A 13,272-nucleotide genomic window follows, 5' to 3' on the forward strand; every position below is an offset into this window, starting at 1 on the left:
GAGAGAATTGACAAACTGTTAGTTTAACTAGTGTGGTTGGAGAGGTGGCAATTTCATCCTCCAATCCATGGTCACTTTTAGAATTCTATAAATATCAAAATCCAGAAATAAACGCACCTTTTTTGCCTTGGACGTCTCAGTGTGTATCGTTCATTTTCTGTTTTATTGTGACATTCCTCAATGGTTCTGTCTGATGAAGGCTGGACGTCTTCATCACCGTGCCCTTTTCACCTCTCTCCTCCAGGCATGTACAGCCTCTTGTTGGCTCTTTCAGTGATTTTCTCACTGGTTTCAGCAAGCTTTGTTCTTCATTTCTGCAAGTTCTGCTCCTTATTTCTTGCCAAGTTTCATCCTGGGTCTCTGGCTTGTGACTGAAATTTGGTAGCTCCTGTATTGGTTACCAGGTATTTAATGCTTTCCTGAGTATGCTTTGTGCTAAAGTTTGGTAGCTCCTCTATTTGTTACCAGGTATTTTCTGCTTTCCCCAGTATGCCTAGGCACAGTGCTTTTAACCCTTTCAGTGCCAAGACCCTGCACAGGGTCAGGGAGCTGCTGGAGACACAAGAGTGTCTTACCCACCTTGAAAAGAAAAATAAAAATTGGGGATATCAGGGATATCTGCACAGCCTCTGTGACAGCTCTGGGATAAGGCTGCATGGACAGGTTTCATGGTGTTGCCATCAGGCACCTCTAATTTTCTTGGGGCTTTGCTCTGGAATAAAACCAGCCCTGCAAACTTCAGCTGCTCTTGAAAATAATTTAAAACTTTCAGGTAATCTTGTTAGGGGAGAATTTTAAATCCAGGAAAAGCAGGAGCCAGGGAGCAAGGGGAAAATCATTCCAGTTTTCCCCTATATCTTAAGCACTTTTCTGTAAAGGAACTACAGCTCCTGCAGGCAGGAAAACATGGCAGGAGGAGATGGATGTTCCCTTGCTGTATGGGCAGTGCTGAGCCAGGGCCACAGGCAGTTAAGGAAATTCCTAATTGAGATGTTCTACCATGAAAAAAACACCAAGCCCTGGCATAAATCCACCCAGTCCCACCTCAGGGGGACAGCATCACTCTGTGATGCTCAGAGCATCCATGAGGACATGGTGGGAACAAGGGACAAGAGAGGCACAGGGGCTGGGGGCTGGCAGCTCCTCCTGGAGTGATTCAGTGCCATCCCCATCTCCATGTGCTCTGGAGGGCTGTGGGGGATGGCCTGGAAGGAATGAGGATGACCCAGTCACAGTCTGTGCTCAAACACTCATGGGTCAGTGCTGGGGTGCAGGGAGCTGGGTCTGGCACAGCACCCTGCAACACTCCTCACCCCAGGGCATTGTGGAAATGTCAGTGAGGGGCTGGGGAGACAATCAGATGGAAAACAACCATGGATTGATAAACAGCACAACCACTCTGAGGCCTGGGAGACACTCGATGGCAGGAGCTCCCAGCCAGGAGATGGTGCTGGGCCTCCTGTCCCCACCTCAGGCATGAGCAAACACTGCTCTGCTCCTGCTCAGCTCCTCCCCGCACAGCTCTGCAGCCTCCCAGCCACTGCAGAGCCCAAACACAGACGGCTCCAGGTCACTGCTGGGGCCCAGGGCACGGGGAGCAGCCCCACAGCCCCGTGGCCCCAGCCCCATCCAGCTCAGGACCCTTTGTGCCCTGCAGAACACCCTGAACACGCCCCAGGATGCCCAAATTCAGCCACAGAGTTTATTGTTCAGTAGGAGCTCACCACACCAGCAAGCCAGGACAAGGGGGATGGTACATGAATACAGATGTGGAGGAGTTACACAGACAGATTTGTACAGCTTTTGTACAGAGGAAGAAAATGAATCAAATAACAAAATAGACATTAGCCGTCAAACATTTTTTTGTCTTTTTTTTTTGTATCATACTAACAAAATCTGATAGCCAAAAAATGACTAAGCTACAAAATTGTAATACATACTGTATGGGTAAAAGGTTATCATCCATTTATACATCTAGTATCATCTTTTTTCTGGTAACTTACAGGAGGCCTATAGGATCTTAGTGTATTAATAACTCCCTACAGATAGTGCTGAGCTGCTAAAGCTGCTGAATAACGGAGTATTGGAATTTTCATTAAGACTTTTACAGTGCCATTTGCATTGTTCTGTTTAATGAAACCCTTATGCATCTCTACTGCAAGTCAGAGGAGCTGCTGGTGGCTGGGGGGAGGCAGGAGCTGTAAGGCCTTGGCTGGCAGCTTGGCACCTGGCACTGCAGAGCTGTGACACCCAGCTGGCACTTTGGTACCATCACTGCAGAGCTGTGACACCCAGCTGGCACTTTGGTACCATCACTGCAGAGCTGTGACACCCAGGCAGCTTGGCACCTGGCACTGCAGAGCTGTGACACCCAGCTGGCAGTTTGGTACCATCACTGCAGAGCTGTGACACCCAGGCAGTTTGGTACTATCACTGCAGAGCTGTGACACCCAGGCAGTTTGGTACCATCATTCCACGGTGCTGCCCTTGCTCCAGCTCTCTGGATGCTGCAGGGGGGATAAAGCTGACATTCCCAAGCAAGACTCATTCTTTTCCCCTTTGGTCTTGAGAAATAGAGAAGAAATCACTCCATATTAAGTAGTCTCCACCCAAAAGCTGTTTTTGCAGTGGATGAGGGCTCAGCTCCCAGCAGAACAGCATCACCGACTGTCAGGGCTGCTCCTTCCCTTGGAGCCCAGCTGTGTCACCCCCTGCTCCCCACCCTGCACCCCTGCTCAGGACCCACCTGCAGCTGGAGAACCAGCACGGCACTCTCAGGCTGGGAGAAAGGCTGGGGAGAGCACAGCCCTCCCTCAGCAGCTCCCAGGGAGCGAGGTAAGAGCAAGGCTGAAGCCAGAGGGGGAGTGAAGGCACAGACAGGAACCAGCCCGGATCAACAACAGGACAAGGGGACATCACCACTGCTCCAAGGCCCCAGACTCTCCCAAAGAACCAAGCCAGCAGGACCAAGGATTGTGAAGCACTTTATACACCACCACATAGGTAAAAATAGCACTTAAACTTACAAATAAATAGAGGGGATGGGGAACCTCCCCCTTGTCCTTTTCAAGTTTGTCCCCAGTGTGGTCTCTCACCACCTCAGGAGGGCAGCCAGAGGCTGGTGCCCTGGGGAAGCCTGTGCTAGTTTTGGAGAGGGAGGAAGTGAGTGAGTGCAGTCCCTCCTTACACAGGGCTGAGCTGAAGCCCACATGAGCACACAAATATCTGTTGGCGTTGTGGATGGTCCTGTTTGGGAGCAGCTCCCATGGACCTGCACCCCAGAGGGGCTTCAACCTTCAGCCCTGTCACACAGTGACCACAGAGCCTGCACAGAGAGCCCAGCAGTGCCAGCAGCTCCTGGCTGATCCTCAGGGAGCAGCACAGTCATCTACAGCCAGAGAACACCACCAGCACTAACTCTGAACCTGCCCTGAACCCTCTGCTCCTGAGCTGAACAGGAAAAGCTCCAGGTCTGAGCTGCTCTCAGGGGATGGTCCCTGGGCAGAGGCAGGAACCAGAGACTCTTCCAGCCTGGCAACTTTGGATCTGATCAACAGAACCAAAAACATGGGGACTGACTCCCAGGGGATCCCACTCTGTGCAGAGCCAAAGGGAGGTGGAAACAGAGATGTCTCTGCTGCAGGTGAAGGCAGCTGGCCACGAGTCACTAGGAGACCCAAACAGGAAAATAATTTACAATCCAGAAGGGAGCCTCCCTCTTGCAGGTGCCCAGGGAAGGCCACGGGGTCTGCAGTCATGACTTCAGAGACCATCCAGCCAACAGGAGCATTTTGGGGAACATCAGCCCTAAATTCTTCAAACCAGCAGTGAGGTATTCACCACTGAGGGCTGTAACAAACAAAAACTCCCTCTGGGACTTTCCAAAATCACTTAGAAGATGAATACTCAGCCAGGAGGGTTTTGGAGACCACTCCTACAATCCCTTGGGAAACTCCCAGAGCTAGGCAGAGATGTGCCAATCTTCCTGGTGATTTGTAAGAGCTGAAGAAACACTTCTACATGGCAGGATAGAATTCTACATTAATTACTTCCAGCCAGTTCCATGCCATGCCCTGCCTCCTGCTACCATGAGCAGATTTCTGCTGTGATTTCTGACCTGTTTTACTTCTCCTTCCTCTCCCATCCTCCTTGAAGGACAAGAGATCACCAATTCTGCATCAGGTGAGAAGGGTCAGGTGTTCAATGTCACCTCCTCATGGCAAAATCACAGTCCTGAAGCTCAGGTCTTTCCCAGGCTGCTTCTGGCTGCCCTTCCTTCAGAGAAGCAGGAGTCTGGCAACCCACTAAGAAAAAGTGACACAACTTTGTGGGAAATCAGGGCAAAAAGCAACAGAGCTGATGTGCCCTCGTGTTCACCTGCTGGGGGTCTGGCTCAGATCTCCTCCCCATCTTGTCCTGTCACAGATGTCCCATCATAGCAGAAGGCTGGAGGAGGTGGCACTAACTGGGAGAAGCCTGGAGAAATATTGCTGTGAGTGTTCCCTGTGCTGCTGAAGAGTGACCCTGAGCTGGCTCTTTCACACCTTTAAGAGCATGTTGTCACCTTCCTCTGCCCTGTTATCACCTGGGAGCTGTGGTGCAAAGTTGGAATAAAGCCTTGGGAAGAAGGAACAAGATCCTCTGCTGGTACAGACACAGGAGCTGTGTGGGCTCTGCTCTTGGATTGCCTCTGCTCCAAACACAGCCAGGTCATGACAGAGGATTGCTGAAGCCATCAAAGGCTCACAGCAGCACCTCCACCTCCTCCACCTCGGGCAGCAGGGGATGGGCATCACACTGGAGAGCCCAGGACAGCTCTGGGAAGCTCCAGGCAATCACAGTGAGCTGTTCAATTGCACAGGCAAGGAGGGAACCCTTTGTTCAGGGTGTCTGTCCCACACTGAGTGCCCCCAGCATGGAGCTCCAAGGCCAGCAATGCTGAGATCCAGCACCTGTGGAGTCCTGAGCTCAAAACAGAGCCCAGGAACCCCCCAGGAGTGAGGGGGACCCAGCTGGACAGATGGCAATGGCACAGGGCTCCAGCAGCCTGCTCAGAGATCCCACTGCAGGAAAAAGGGCCAATACACCCAGGCAAGGTGTGCCTGACCCCAAACCCAGAGCAGCCACCACAGCCTCTTCCCCAAATGCCAGGAGAGAAGAAACAAAATAAATACCCCTCTGAAACTGGATTATTTCCCACGACATGCTATAATACAAGAACTAAGTGCAGGTGCTGCTCTAAAACAGTGATGTCTTCCAAAAGGGAGGAGGAGAACACATCCCCAAACCTCACATCATCAGCCCAGCAGGTCTCACTCACTTGTGCAGGTCCTCAGGACACCAGGGAGTGTGGGAAGGAAGGGCCAGATCCTGTGGGAAGGGTGCAGCCTTTGGGCACATGCTTTGAACACCACAGGCAAATCCCTCTGCAGCTCCTGTGGGGTCCCACTGACACTTGAGCCACAGGTCAGGGCAGCTGTCATCCAAACCACGTCAGCTGGTGGGACAAGGGCAGCTCAAACAATACAAATTCCACAGTCAAAACCAATACAAGTAAGAAACCAAACCCAGAGAGGTCCTTCTGCTCCCTCCTGGAACAATGGCTGTCTTGGAAAGCTGGACTCTGGGATTGTCCTGATTACATCAGTTAGTACATTATAAACATTGTCCTGTTTTAAAGTGAAAATACTGTGTGTGTGGTCTTTTGGAGGTGCTAAAGCCAGATGTGGTGCTGCTTTTCCTGACTGTGCAGAGGAGCTGATACTGGCGTGAAATGATCCTTTCCACCTCTTCTCTATCAGAGCTTCTCCTGGAAAAAAACAGAACTTGTCAGGCAAAAGCACAGAGGCTTTATTTGGAAAGCACAGAGGGTTTTTTGGAAAGCACAGAGGCTTTTTTTTGAAAGCACAGAGGTTTTTTTGAAAGAGGTGTGCAGTAGAATGCCCAGTGCTCTGCCCAGTATATGTGGATGAAGTCTGCTGTGGGAGGCCAGCACACCACGTCCCACAAATGTCACCCATGCAAAGGGGACAGCAGAGAGCTGAGGCTGAGCAGGTTCCAGCAGGGGCTGCCAGGGGAAGTGTGACACAGCCCTGACCCAGCAGACTGTGGGGAAGGTCCCTTTGCCCTGCCCCTCTCTCTGTGTGCCCCTCACCACCACCCTGCCCATGGCTTCAGGGGTTTCTAGTGAGGTTCCCATCACACCTGGGAACTGGAGTTGTGCGAAGTGCTGTCCCCACTACAGCAAGCAAGAAGCCACACAAAGCAGATATTGTTTTAAATAACATTCTGCTCAAAACTTACCTCTTGCTTGTGGGATTTATCCTGCTGGTGAATCCCATTAGCAGACCCAGAGTTTCCAACAGTCTGCAATGGAAAACAGACAACACTTACTGAAGACAACACAGATCCTGGTGTTTTTTGCTTACAAGCACTGAAATCTGGCAAGGCTGCCCTGTCCTTCCTTAGCTGCCCACTCCACACAAGGATAAGAGGGAATGATGAGGAGGACTAATTTATTACTTTATTATACTATATTATATTAAATAATACTATACTATACTATACTAAAGAATACTGAATTATTGAATGTTTAGAAGATAATAATGAAAACTTGTGACTCTCTCCAGAGTCCTGACACAGCTTGGCCCTGATTGGCCAAAGAGTGAAAACAACTCACAGCAGAATGCAATGGAACAATCACCTGTGGGTAAACAATCTCCAAACACATTCCAAAGGAACAAAACACAGGAGAAGCAAATGAGATAAGAATTGTTTTCCTTTTCTCTGAGGCTTCTCAGCTTCCCAGGAGAAAAACCCTGGGTGAAGAGATTTTTCCAGAGAATGTGAATGCCCCACACAGGCACAACCTGCTGGCTGCCTTCCTCCAAGCATTATTGATTTTAGCAGCATTAGCTGAACAAATCTGCATTCTGAGACGGGAGGACTTTCTGGACTCTCCATCCATCAGAGTTTTTGCATGCCTGCCAAAGGATGGGGAGTTCAGCAAGAGGCTCAAGCACTGGCACGGTGCAATGTGACACCTGATCCTGGCTTCTGGGTGAAGGAATCATGTTCAGAGGTTGTGAATGCCACAGATGAGGGCTAAGCTGCCCTGTTTGCTGAGGTACCTGTGTTTTCTCAGAGGAGAGCCTCATGGCTTCCATGAGCTTCTCCATCTGGTGTCCCTGCTCCAGGGCGTTGCGCAGCACGTCCTCGGTGCTGACGAGCCGGTGCTGCAGCCGGATCACCTCCGACTCCGAGGAGGGGTCGATCAGCGAGAAGCGCCGCTGCTCCGGCGCCGCCTTCTCCTTGTCCTGGGGCAGCACAGGGAAAATGGGACAGTGTAAGAGCCTGAGTGAGGGATGGGGGACTCCAGGCAGTCTCCAAAATGCAGTTTATTACATCCAAAACGTTACAGCAGTCCAGGTTGGTGGGTGACAGAGCTGTGCCCACAGCTGTCAGCTCCAGCTGCAGGCAGGCCTGGAGACCCTGAGTTTAGGTTACAATGCATTATAGACTTTTCTTTTGGTTACATTGCATTGTACACTTTGGTTTTGGTTACAATGCATTATATAATTTTCTTTTGGTTACAAATACATTATACACTTTTCTTTGCTGAGCATCTTAATACAGCAGAACCAATCTATACCTTAACTATTATCTACAGCCTATCATAACTACTATAATTACCATATTCATGTTACTGTTCTCCAATCACTAGAAGTCACTATATTATAGTTTAAGCTAGAAGTTGATTTTCAGTTTTCTTGCAGTGGAAAATTCTGAGACCTTTTTACTACTTGTAACTTTGCTGACTTGTTTGCCTGTGCTCTCTTTCTGCTTGGTAAAAACATCTTCTTGTTTGGGGTGGGTTTATCCTTTGCTCTAGGGCATAAAACCCTTTCTAACTAACACACCCTTTGCCTCCTTGGTTATCCAGTGAGACTGGCTCAGCAATTCTTTTTTTCTATATCAAAACTTGCTTCCATCTCTATTCCTTCATCAGACTCTACATTCAAAAATCTTTCTGCTAAGCACACATATCTGTGAGACTTTCTTGTCAAACTTTCATCCTTCCCAACAGGAGATGTTACAGGAAAACCAAGTATTGCCAGCTGGGGACTCTGTACAAATCACAAACGGGACGGGACTGCTGGGGAAGGCATCTCAAGCTGTTCTATTTTCCAGCATCACTCTCACTAAATGCTTATGACAATGGGAAGATGCCATCAGCTCACATCCCAGGCAGCAGACCAAGAGCTCAGTTTTACAACTCACTTTAAAAGTTTTTTGACCAACTGTGGAAACCCGGAGGACACAGGGTATGTTTCTTTTCTGCTCTGGGGTGCCCTACCCCAGGGGAGCACTGACTTTGACCCCCATTCATGAAGAAAATTTCCTAGGCTTCAAGAGAGGCTGGAATCCCCAAAAGTGTGAAATAGATTATGGAGAGCAGTGTAGGTGCATCACTTGGTAAGAAATTGAGGTTTTGAGATTTTTTATATGTTGTAGATGGAAGCAAGATGGACGGCACAGGGTGTTGTCCTGGGCTTCTTCCTCATGCTTCTTCTTCTTCGTTCTCCATGGGTTTGGGTAGCATTTTGTAATTGGGCAGAAAAGTCTGCATTGCAGCTCTGTGGGATCAGTTATTGGGTTAAAAGGGAAAATAATCCAGGTGTCAGTTCTTAATTGGATAGTTTAGTCTTACAAGACCTTGTAACAAGAGATTGTTGGCCATTTTGCGCCTTCTAATGGAAAGCTGCAGAACTCACAGCAGTGAGACTGTTTTACTGATAAGAAATAATAAACACCTGAGTCAGAACATGAACTACTGTCTCAAGTGCCTTCAATCCAGACCAAGGGAAACCACAACTGGAACCACCGCAACCAATCACACAAAGCAAAAGCACATTGACAGTAGTTCTATCCAACCACTATAAGCACAGGTACCTTTGGTTAAACAATGCTTGCTTATTTTGAACACAGTACCTGCTTGTGAGCCTTAAAACACAATGCACAGAGCTCCATTATTAAGCTCAGAACTTCCTAATATCTCACTAGATATTCTTTCTGTAGCTTAGGGAGTTATTCTAGACAAGCATTAATACACAAACCATTGTTCTATTTGTCCTTACTTTTCTACTTACATAATTTTTCTGCTGACCAATCTTATGGGTATTGCTTAGCTCTAATCACAGTTCTGCTGTCTGTGAGGCCTGCCTTTTGCAGCTTTCCCAAAACCCTCTGATTTTAAGGATTCTCACACCAAGAGCTGCAGAAAGTCAAGGTATAAATCCATATAATGCCTAGAACCACTCTGCAATTTCAGCAGCAGATGGGGCAGAGCACAGCTCAGATCAAGTGACCAGCAGCAGCTCCAGTTTGTTCCCAGCACTTCAAATCAATTATTCACATCTCAGCCACTGGAGGACGTTGAAGTACACGGGACTTTGAGGACGCTGCTTATTCTTGGATCAGAGAATCTGTAAAACACGTGGGGTAGCTGAACTACCTTCAGTTCCTCCCACAAACTGCAGTCCTATTTAGCCATGGATCTAAAACCTGAACAGAAAAATGCTGGAGAAGGACGCAGGAGACTAGAGCTTCCTCATGAGGGGAAGCAGAGAGGCACACACTGACCTCTGTGACCATGGACAGGAGCCAGGGAATGGCCAGAGCTGTGCCAGGGGAGGTCCAGGTTGGAGATCAGGGAAAGGTTCTTTCCCCAGAGGGTGCTGGCACTGCCCAGGCTGGCCAGGGAACGGGCACAGCCCTGAGGCTGCCAGAGCTCCAGGAGCCTATGGACAATGCTCCCAGGCACATGTGATTGTTGGGGTGTCCTGAGCAGAGCCAGGAGTTGGACCTGATGATCCTTGTGGCCTTTCCAACTGGGATATTCTGTGATAAATTACATGTGGGCATCTTTGCTGCATAATGAGGTGCTGCTAAACTCAGTCACTGTCAAGAGAATCCCCATCAGATGCTCAGCAGGCCAAAAGAAAACACAAAGACCTGGAGCAAGAGTGAAGGGCTCAGACTCCCCACTCCCCTCAGCAGTACAGAGCCCTCCAGCCCCTAGGCTGTGCCAGGATTGTAGGAAATAAATTTAGATAAAGTTTTTTAAAGTTTAACAGAAGGCTATATAAGGTTAAACATAAGCTATATAAAGTTACTTTATATACTTCATCATACGCAACAAATAATAAACAAAACAATCAAAAAAAGCTTTTTCTATCCAAGAGGGAGGGGGAAATGTAGGAAATAAATACTACAAATAAAACTAACAAAACAAAATATAAAACTAATAAAACACAATAAAAACTAATAAAACACAATAAAAACTAATAAAACAAAAGAAAAAATAATAAAACAAAAGAAAAAACTAACAAAACAGAATAAAAACTAATAAAACAAACTACAAATAAAACGAAATACTTCAGAAAAATAGAACTATAAACATACATTGCAGTGGGACCCACGAAAGATAGTTTCAAATAATTAACTTTAAGACATCTGCAGCATGACGTAACAAAAAACTAATAAGCCAAGAAACACAGTGCATTGTAATTAAAAAATAGTTAACTTCTAATTATAATAGCATAAGTAACACAATATATAGTGTATTGTAATTAAAAATTAGTTAACTTCTAATTATAATAAAACATCTGTATTATCTCACCCTTCTCATAAAACCAAAATATAATAAAACGTTTTTAAAAACCCCTCTCAGCTACCCCATCTCTGGCTCAGGAAAGGAGTATCATCCAACACAGGACGGGTTTCAGGGCCCTCACCAGCACAACCAGTTTCTCCCGCAGCCCCTTGATGTCATCCTTGAGCTTCTGCTCCTTCAGCCTCCACTCTGCCTTGTGCACCTCGCGGCTGAGGTCGCGCTCCGGCCCCGGCGAGTGCCGGTTCGCCTCCAGCAGCAGCGCCCGCAGCTCGTTCAGGCTCCTGACACGAGGGAAACAACAGTCACTCCTTGCTTTAAAACGTTAAAAGTTCAATATGGTTATGGAAATAGTAATACAGATTAGAGCAGTAAGAATTTGGGCAATCAGAGGTAGGATGGTAAAAGCAAAGAATTACAAATGTTCGGGTGCTTTCCTCTTGAAAACAAAGGATCCTCACTAACAAAGGACTAACCCTTAAAAGCAATAGCCTGTTGCATATCGTACATGATTCAAAAATTCTTTTCAAACAAAGGTGTTTTCTGGTTATTGGCAGCTTCCCTCCCTTCACCTTGTAAATAAATCATGGTTGGACTCCATTGGAGTCTATAAGGAGACTAGTTCTTCACCATAGGGAGGCAATAATTCTTCTCTTTGGGATCTCAGTGTCTTGTTGCTGTTATCTCTGTGCAAAGAATTTCTTGATTATCTCATCTCTTTCTTGAGCTAGTTAACAAGCATCTTACATTGCATAGTTCTATTTTACCATTATGTCATAACCTAAAACTATATTTAACACACTACTTAAGAGAATTAATACAGCATAACTTTCTAACATAATACATATAATATTCATTTTAATATTTGCAAACAGCCAATCATATAATACATATTTTTCACATGCAAGCAGCAGCAGGAAGAGATGAAGACATTCCCAGAGCCCACACACCACTGAAGCCCTGTTGTGCTCCCTCCCACCTTTGCTACAGATCCAAAGGAAGGCCAAAGTGAGCAAATCTGACCCAGCTCCCACCACTCTTTTCTTGTCCCAGTTTGCCAGCTCTGAGACTGGCACTGCACAGGCACTGCTTGAGCAGCCAGCCTGGCTGGCCTGTGGTGACTTCATTCAGCATCTCCTCTGAGCTGCTTTGCAGCTCCTGGCAAACAGTGAAAGGGCAGTGCCTTTTGAGAATTCACAGCCTCTAATTCCAACCAAATCCACACATCAGCATCTCTAAAGAAAGGGAAAGCTGTGGGCTGGATGAATATTCACAGAGCCCCACTGTCTGCAGCTCTGTCCTCCAGACCTGCACACTGACCTTTCCTTCTTGAGCAGCTCCTGGCTGATCAGGACCAGCTGCCCTGAGGCATCATGTGTTTTCTTGGTCAAGGCTTCCAGTTCTCCTTCCAACCTCTTCTTTTCTTTGAGCACCGAATCAGCCTTCTTTTCTGCTGTTTTGCATTTGTTTTCCAAAGCTATGAGAAGCAGAAGATTCAGGGGAAGAAAGGTCACTTAGTTCTTTACTTAATCCCTACTTTTTGCCTTTTCCCAATTCCTACTCCTAAAAGCACAGACATAATTAACTCTTGGCTGGCTGTAGCTAAGGGGACACACCCAGCTCAACTGACTTCTGCTTCATTAACTTTACACATAAACAACCCCAAACCCTCCCTCACAGGACACTAATATCTGCTGCAGTTTGTGTTCAATTCCTGAATTAATTTCTACCAGCAACAGCCATTCAAAAACAGCAGCATCAGCCTGTTTCAGCTCTAGGCTCTTGTTCAACACCAGGCTGTGGGACAAGCAGGGAAATATTTCATTCCCCCCAACGCTGGATTAGGGAAACTTACCACTTACTTGGGCCCTTAGAGTTTCAGTCTGGGTCACCAGGGATGACACCTCTTTGTCTCTTTTACTCAGCTTGTCCTGAAGGTCTGTGGGGGAATGAAAAGACAAGGATGAGAGGGCTGGACAATGCTTTGTGCAAATTGGGAAGGTGTTAGGAGCAGAGCATGGGCCAGGGTGCAGTGGGCACCATGGTGGTTCACTGCTGTTGGCAGAGGGACACTCATCCCACCACGCTGGGAGGTTGTACCAGACAGGGTTAGGAAAGCAACCTCAAAGGAGGAGGAGAAAAGGCAATAAAACATTACTAAAAAAAAAAAAAAAAAAAAAAAAAAAAAAAAAAAAAAAAAAAAAGTGATAAAACATTAATCAAATTAAACCAAAATGAACTTTCAGCACATTTCTTTGTGTCACCTCCTACAGTGGAAGGCAGACACTCTTTCAAAAGACATGTTTTCCGGAACTGATGCATTTCCATGCTCAGAGCTGCAGATCTGAAGTGTGATGCTTTTGTGGCTCAAATCTGACCTGGTTGTTTTCTGAACATCTTTCTGGGGTTTATTCAGTGTGGAAACAATGCACACATGGACTGAGTGGCCATTCAGAGCAGTAGCTGCTGGTTCTAATTAAAGGCAGGAATTACCTGTCAATCAGCAAACAATTTGGTGTAGAAACATAGAATAGTTTGGTTTGGAAAGGAACTTGAAGATCATCTTGTTCCACACCCCAGCTTTGGGCAGGGACACCTTC

General features: G+C 47.1%; 1 protein-coding gene across 4 annotated transcripts in view; it reads right to left on the reverse strand.

Annotated features, from left to right (window-relative positions):
* CLIP2 (CAP-Gly domain containing linker protein 2) overlaps nucleotides 1-13,272 on the reverse strand; it is a 311,706-nt gene that overhangs the window by 215,670 nt on the left and 82,764 nt on the right. For 3 of the 4 annotated variants that reach the window (XM_058037407.1, XM_058037409.1, XM_058037406.1), the window contains 6 exons: nucleotides 12,528-12,611; nucleotides 11,993-12,149; nucleotides 10,797-10,956; nucleotides 7,131-7,316; nucleotides 6,304-6,366; nucleotides 1,689-5,809 (listed from right to left, as the gene is read on the reverse strand). In XM_058037407.1, coding sequence (XP_057893390.1) covers nucleotides 5,798-5,809; nucleotides 6,304-6,366; nucleotides 7,131-7,316; nucleotides 10,797-10,956; nucleotides 11,993-12,149; nucleotides 12,528-12,611 — 662 coding nt within the window. In that variant the 3' untranslated portion in view covers nucleotides 1,689-5,797. Of the gene's footprint in view, nucleotides 1-1,688; nucleotides 5,810-6,303; nucleotides 6,367-7,130; nucleotides 7,317-10,796; nucleotides 10,957-11,992; nucleotides 12,150-12,527; nucleotides 12,612-13,272 lie in introns of those variants that run through there. The other variant, XR_009115389.1, reaches the window with a different exon arrangement.

Source organism: Melospiza georgiana, chromosome 19 (assembly GCF_028018845.1).
Source record: "Melospiza georgiana isolate bMelGeo1 chromosome 19, bMelGeo1.pri, whole genome shotgun sequence".
NCBI classification, from domain to species: Eukaryota; Metazoa; Chordata; class Aves; order Passeriformes; family Passerellidae; genus Melospiza; species Melospiza georgiana.